Genomic DNA, 7,428 nt, shown 5'->3' on the forward strand with positions numbered 1-7,428 from the left:
GTAACTAATCACAATTTAATTAGTGGTGGGAAGGCAAGAGAAACGTAACGCAAGCAATTTAAGATACAATAGAGTTTTCAATTTTCATCTAGTAGTAAATTTTAAAGGTTAGAATTATAATATTGAATGCAGAACCGAGTATCATGCATTTCGTTTTCTTGCCTTATATTTTGTCTTTACTCATGCTTCACTCCACAGGTATGACAGAAAACATAAAGGACATTCACACATGGAAAATCCCAAGAAGAAAAAGTCTCCTCGTCTTTTGTCACCTTCAAAATCCCTCTCTTTCTCTCTCGCGGTGCTAGCTAATTCTTTCCTCGTTCATCGAGAAGCACAAGCATAATCAGCGAGTCACCTTAGTTTGTTTATTTTTATTTTTTTTCCTTTCCATTACAGAGTTGTCTTGATCCTTGTTATTTTTATGTCGGTTTATTTGTGAGAGAGAACCCTTTTATGATGAGAGGCATAGCATCTTGTTACAACGAACATGCTATTAGAGTGTCCGATTCATATTGTTCAAGGCCTTCAAACCAGACCTATTTATGTCCAAAACTGAATCCTTCCACCACCACCACCAGAGATTCAGTCACCTGCATGTACAAAATCTCAACGCAAAAACAACTCTTCATCACTCTAACTTGGGCCAAGAAACTCTTAGGTCAAGGCTTCACCATAACCATCTCCAATTCCCAAAATTTTCCCTCCAAATTCAACGCAAAGCAATTGAACAAAACCAAAGGCAACCAAACATTCCAATCCCACAATTTCCAAATCAAAGTCCTCTGGGATCTCTCCGGCGCCAAGTACGAGGATGGGCCAGAACCGATTAACGGGTTTTACGTCGTCGTTTTGGTGGACTCCGAGTTGGGCCTACGCCTCGGCGACAAAAATCCCTCGCTTGAAGAACAATCGGACACAAAGGAAGCGAATTTCTCGATGGTTTCACGGAGTGAGACGTTTTCCGAAACTGCGGTTTACGCAACGAAGGCGAAATTTTGCGAGACGGGAATTTCTCATGACATATTGATAAAGTGCTGCGCGGAAGAGGGAGCGTCGAAGGGTCACGTGTTGTCCGTGTGCGTGGACAAGAAGACAATGTTCCAGGTGAAGAGGTTGCGCTGGAACTTTCGTGGGAACCAAACAATTTTTGTGGACGGTTTGGTCGTGGATATGATGTGGGATGTGCATGATTGGCTTTTCAACCCCAATTCTGCCTCTGCAATGTTCATGTTCAGGACAAGGAGTGGCCTCGACAGTAGATTATGGTTGGAGGAGAAGACTTCGCACACGCGCAACCAGCAGGACAAAATTGGGTTCTCTTTGCTCATATGTGCATGTAAGAACCTTGATTGATTCAATCTTTTTTAGATTTTTTTTTTTAATTCAACTGGATTTTCTAAGATTAAAAGGACTGACACATGTTTAGATTTTTTTTCTTCTTAATATCAATTGTTCATGATCCTTGGTTGTCATTGTTCTGTTTGAACATGACTAGATGAATGTTCATAGATTATATTAAATACTCGTACTGTTGGAAGTGTGATTTTATAACTAAATTGTTCGCGATTATATGTGTGGAGTTTCGGTGTGTGAGATCATATATACATGACAAGCCACACTTCAATTTCGTTGAATTTTCTGTTTTTCATGATGTCTTGTTTTGGGACTCCTTGGTCCTTAGCTATATATAGTTATTATCTGTGAATCGTGATCTTTCGATCTCACTTCACAAAAACATGTGTCTAGAAAGTTTTACTTTGATCAAATATGTTAAGCTTGTTTGTATGTTGAAAAGTTCTTTGAGTTTGAAATTTCCGCGTTATTATATACGTTTAAAGTTAAAAAATTCATTGTCATGATGTATGTTTGGTGTACTTGTGCGTTACACTTTTACATTATCACAAATGTTTATGTGATTATACGTTATAAATTTCACGTCATCATATATTTTAAGTCATCATTATGATCGTTTAGTGTGTTTAAATGTTATGAATTTTATGTCATTCTCATACGTTTAATGCGCTTGTATATGTCTTAAATTTTACGTTACTAAAATTTTTTAACGTGTTTGTACTTAAAAAATTTCGTATCACCAGATAATATCGCTGTGTATGTTAACAAATCGATGTCACTAAATACGTTTTTTGTGTTTGTGCTTCAAATTCCATTGGCGTATTTTTAAGTTAAAAAAATCACATTATTAAAAAAACTGTTTATTGTGTTTCTATATTGAAATATTCAGGTCATGAATATGTACTTGCGTTACGTTTCTTATTTGCATTCTGTGTAGTTGGTTGGACATAAATTCTTATGCATGTTCTGCGAGAAGATATAATTTAAGAGGGTCTCAAACAAATTTTGAATTCACACGATTCCCTTTTGTAAAATTTTAACACACATCATATTTTATTCTTAAAGAAAAAAAAAAAAAACTTCTTTGTGTGCATTGAAGTTTTCAAAACAAAGGACCAATTTCTATCAGATAATATATGATATTTATAAGTATGTAATTGCATTAAATATTTGGGTGAAACGTTTTATCAGTGATTATATTATTTTATTTGAACATAATTATTTCTAATAAATAATATATGGTATCCATATAAAAAATATACAAATTGTTACTCTGAGCAAGTTGAAGTTGATATTCTTCTCGATTTGAGTTTTTTAATTTTTCAATTATAACTTTCGATTCTTTTATCATTCTTTTAAATATTTTAGCCTTTGGTATTTGAAAAACAAAAGCACTGATAAATTGAATTGATTTTAAAACCGTTTGTAGTTCCTAGAAACAAAAATATATATTTAAAAATTTTGATGGATTCAGTTTTTATAAAAAAAAATTAGAGAGTAAAATTAAACTTATTCTAAAATTTCCGAGACTAGAAATACAAATACCTACTCTGAAAATATTCCAACCTTATGCATAGCAGGAATTTCTTCTAAAGCATTTAGACATTATTTTTATTTGGATAAATAATTTAACCTTTGTTTAGTTTCAGAAACTAAAAGAATTAAACTAGGGCCTGGTGGTCTTGTGGGCTACACTACACAGGAGGAGGAAGAGAACCTGCTACAGTCATTCCTTCTTGCACCTCTATAATTTTAACTTGCACCTCCATAACTCTTTGTATTTCAGCATGTATAATCTTAAATAAATATTTTGTATTATAAATTTTACATTTAAAAATGTAAAAAAATAATTCCGACTGAAATACAAAATTTCCATTTTAGGTTATATAAGTTAAAATAAAAAACTTGTGGAATACAAATTAAAATCATAGAGGTGCATAAAGAAATTGCCAACTTGTAGGTATTATAATGCTCCACACGCTGGGCTTTTAAAATGATCCAAGTCCACTAAAAAATGGATGAAAACTCGTTTAGTCGCTTGATTAAACACATTCTTTCTTTCAGTTAGGCACGAGAAAGCTGGTTGAGAAGATGTTTTGCATTTTTTAAATTAAAAAATAAAATGAAAAATAGTTTAAACGAATTAGTTGTTTATTGTATTATCTAAATGATGTAAATATATAATTTTATTATAATTTATATAATTAATACGTTTTTTAATTAATTAATTAATTAAAAATATCTACTTATAATTAAACATGTTTTTAATATATATTTATAATATTAATAGAAGGATAAATTTTACTATTTTTATTTTCTTAAGTAATTGTTTACTTGAATTTAATCATTTTCTAAAGGAAAATAGTTACTTCGTCATTTTACTTTTAAATAATTGTTTATTTAAATGTATAATGAAAATACAAATTTGATGGACTAACATGAGTTAGTATTTTGATAGAGTAAATTTCTAGACTACTTAGCTATGGTATAGCAGTCTCCCATGTCCTTTCATTTTTTAATTGCAAGAGAAGTATACATTATTTATAAATAAATAAAACTTTAAATTATAAACTTAAAAAATATATTATAAAATCTATATTTCAACAGCCTAAAAATACACAAATAAAATGTGAGGTGAGGATGAAATAGCATACAAGACATCTCTCGTATTAATTGGAGAAAGAGAAAAAAAAAATTGAGAAAAGGTTTTAAAAAGTACATTTATTACCTAACATAAAAGGTTTGATAAAAATCCAAACCCAAACCTATCTCCAATCTAATATGGACCCATTCAATGAATCCGAATTACAATTTCTATCATTTTTTTTTTAAACTAAAATAGTTTTTACTGTATGGCACAACTTTATTCGTTTAATCTTTACAAAAAGAAATTAGATTTTTACTGTATAGCACAACTTTATTCGTTTAATCTCTACAAGAAGAAATCCATTATGCATTCCATATAAATTAAAATAACAATATTATTGAATGAAATCTTTTGTAGGCATCTTTCAACCCCTTCTAATCTATTTTGTCGTCTTTATTTTCAAATTAAATTTCAATGTTTTTTAGAAATTAGTATCAATAGATGAAAATAATCTTATACATACCAACATCAATTATCCTTCATAAATCTAGAATATAAACTATATATTTAAAAAATCACATATTGCACGTTGCAAATACGATATTATTTATATATTAAAAACTGTTTATTTGTAATAAATTTCAATTTTTTAAATGGACATTGAAAAAGAAAAAAAACAGTATATGTTAAATTACTAAAATATTGCACCGAGATGTATATTTATTATTTCCAATAATTTTTATTTACTCAATGGAAGAAATTTATTATTCACAATAATTTGTTCCGATTCAGTTAAGGATGTTATGATAAAAAAAATGCAGAGCCTAGAAAGAGAAGAAAAGTTAGATCGATGTGTATTCATATTCTTGGATTTGCTATTATTATTAGCTATTAATATCTTAGCGAATAAGCATATGACCTTTTTCAATGTTATATTTTATCCTTTGCTTATCCTAAAAAGTTATTCTTGAAAGTAAGTTAGGAATTTTCCAACGATAAATCAGCTTTCATCCTATTATTTTAAATTGGAATATCACAAAGCTGAATAGAGAATAAAAAATGTCCTGTTGCAAGCACAATAATTCTTCTTCTTTTTTTTTATCTAAAGTAACATAAAGCAAAACACAGTTACTTGTTGATTTAACATCATTAATTTTAAAAATAAATTGTACTTACCTATCATCATGAGGTCCTGTTAAATAACATTATTATTTTTTTTCTAATTTTAAAATAAACATATATCTACCTTATGATTTCAATGACGCTCGTCATTCTTCTATATAATAAATGCACATTAATATTGTTTAGATGTTCAATCAATATCACTGTTTTTTTTCTTCTCAAAGATGAAAAATAAAATATTAAGGTTTCTACATAATAAGAATTGTGTTTGTGATCTTCATCATGTAAATTGCCTAGTATCATAACTACAATAAATTTGTGATTGACTAGATGGGAGCCAAAGGTAATAAATTAAAAAACAATATTCACTCTGATTTTAAAACATGCATTTAATTCTATTATAATGTTACTAAATAATATTTACACTTCATGTTTTGATATTTTATATTTATATTAAAATAATATAATAATCAATTTAATGTCTAAAATATGAATTCGAAATTGATTATATATCTCTAAATAATGTCCAAGATAGTCTCCTTTTCATCATTTTTACCTATTTTTAAAAATATTAAAAATATAAAAATTTCTAACAAAAGTATTTTGACAAAAATTCTCATTGCAACATCATATTTCTCGATTTCTCTTATATTAAAAAAATAAATTTAAATTATTTATAACAATATATTTTTTCTTTCAAAATACCAATTTTATATTTTAAAATATAATTATTTATTAATTTTTTTAAAATTAATTGTTACTTTACAATTTTTTGTTTATTTATCAACGATTATTCTCTTATATTTTTTTATACATTTTATTTTATTTTTAATAAATATTATTTTATTTAATTTATTAACTTAATAACATTATATTATCATCACCTATTAATATAATATATTTTATATATCAACTTAATAACATTATATTATCATCATTTATTAATATAATATCACACATATTTAAAAAATACATACACATATACATACGACAAATACGCTAGTTAATGATAAAAAAGATGATTACACATGTTTTGATTTGTTTGTTCCAAACTAGAACAGGATGACGTGAGTCACATATAAAATGATTCATAAATCTTGGCTTACCCAAATTGATGAACTAGAGAATTGATGCATCAAATTATTAATTTATTTTAAAAATTATATCTACGTATATATTAAAAATATATTTAATATTGTAAACATTATTTTAATATATTTACTCATATACATAAATTTTTTATGTTTTTAAATGATTAATTAATTATGCTAATAAAATAAAATAATTATTATATTGATATATTAAATTATTTTATTATAATTAATAGTCGTAACTTAATGTATCAATGGTGTAAATTAAAATATCACACACTATTTATATATTTACAATATGATATAAAAAAATAACATTTTAACTAATATTTTTTATTTTAATTTTTAATTTAAAAAAGTCGGTCAATTCCCACTCATATAATCCACCAAACTAACACAGGTGAGGATATACTATTTTTTTATAAATTAAAATAAATAAAAAAATAGTTTAAAAGATTAGTTTTAATAATATTTTAACTCAACCATAACCATGATTTTAGACCCACTTTGATATCCTAATTTAAACACACCTTATAGTATTAAGAATAATTTAAGTATTTTTTTTCTTAACCCTGTGATGTTTAGACAAAATCATAGTAAATTTATGAGTTTTAAGATGGATACTTTCTCATATACAATCATTTACTCTAACTATGTTAATTCAACCAAATAACGAAACATCTTTAATTATTTTATAAAATTAAAAACAATAAAATTAACTACCAACATTTTCACAATATATTTTATAACTTCAACATGCAACGCAGTACTAATCGTTTTTTTTTCTTTTTAACAATGTAATATACCATAAATTACTCACCAATATCATGTTATTTTTTTTAAAATATGAAGACAAAATGTGTCTCTTTTACATTAATGTCAATAATGTATTTTTATACTGTATTTTATAAAAAGATTAATTTACTTTTTATATTATGTTTTGGCAAAAAGTGTAATTTATTGAGACACGGATAGATCATTGAATACTTATTGAATACTTATGCAGTCGAGTTAATTACTTAAGAATAAAAAACTTTACCATTCTTGAATCATAGATAATTTTATATACAACTCAAACATGTACCAAAGAAAAAACTAATTACAATTAATGATAAAAAGAGTAAAAGAAAAGAAAAGAAAACTAATTGCAATTAATGATAAAAAGAGTAAAAGAAATAAGAAAACGTGGGGCAAGAATATTTTTTTTAGGAAGAAAACATTGATGGAAGTTATATATATTGGAACACCTAAACATTTAAACTAACTTTTTGA

The 7,428-nt window shown here is 26.4% G+C and overlaps 1 protein-coding gene across 2 annotated transcripts; it reads left to right on the forward strand.

Annotated features, from left to right (window-relative positions):
- Window positions 1–90: 90 nt before the first annotated feature.
- LOC114184394 lies at window positions 91–3,213 on the forward strand. Of its 2 annotated transcripts, none has more exons than XM_028071925.1 (3): window positions 91–107; window positions 199–1,339; window positions 3,000–3,213. In XM_028071925.1, the coding sequence occupies exons 2-3, from the start codon at window positions 457–459 to the stop codon at window positions 3,104–3,106; spliced, it is 990 nt and encodes a 329-aa protein (XP_027927726.1). In that variant the 5' UTR covers window positions 91–107; window positions 199–456; the 3' UTR covers window positions 3,107–3,213. The 2 variants fall into 2 exon arrangements, with proteins under 2 accessions (XP_027927726.1, XP_027928387.1); XM_028072586.1 differs by having other exon boundaries at window positions 92–107; window positions 3,006–3,099.
- The last annotated feature ends 4,215 nt before the right edge of the window (window positions 3,214–7,428 follow it).

This window comes from Vigna unguiculata, chromosome 1, assembly GCF_004118075.2.
Source record: "Vigna unguiculata cultivar IT97K-499-35 chromosome 1, ASM411807v1, whole genome shotgun sequence".
Classification (NCBI taxonomy): Eukaryota; Viridiplantae; Streptophyta; class Magnoliopsida; order Fabales; family Fabaceae; genus Vigna; species Vigna unguiculata.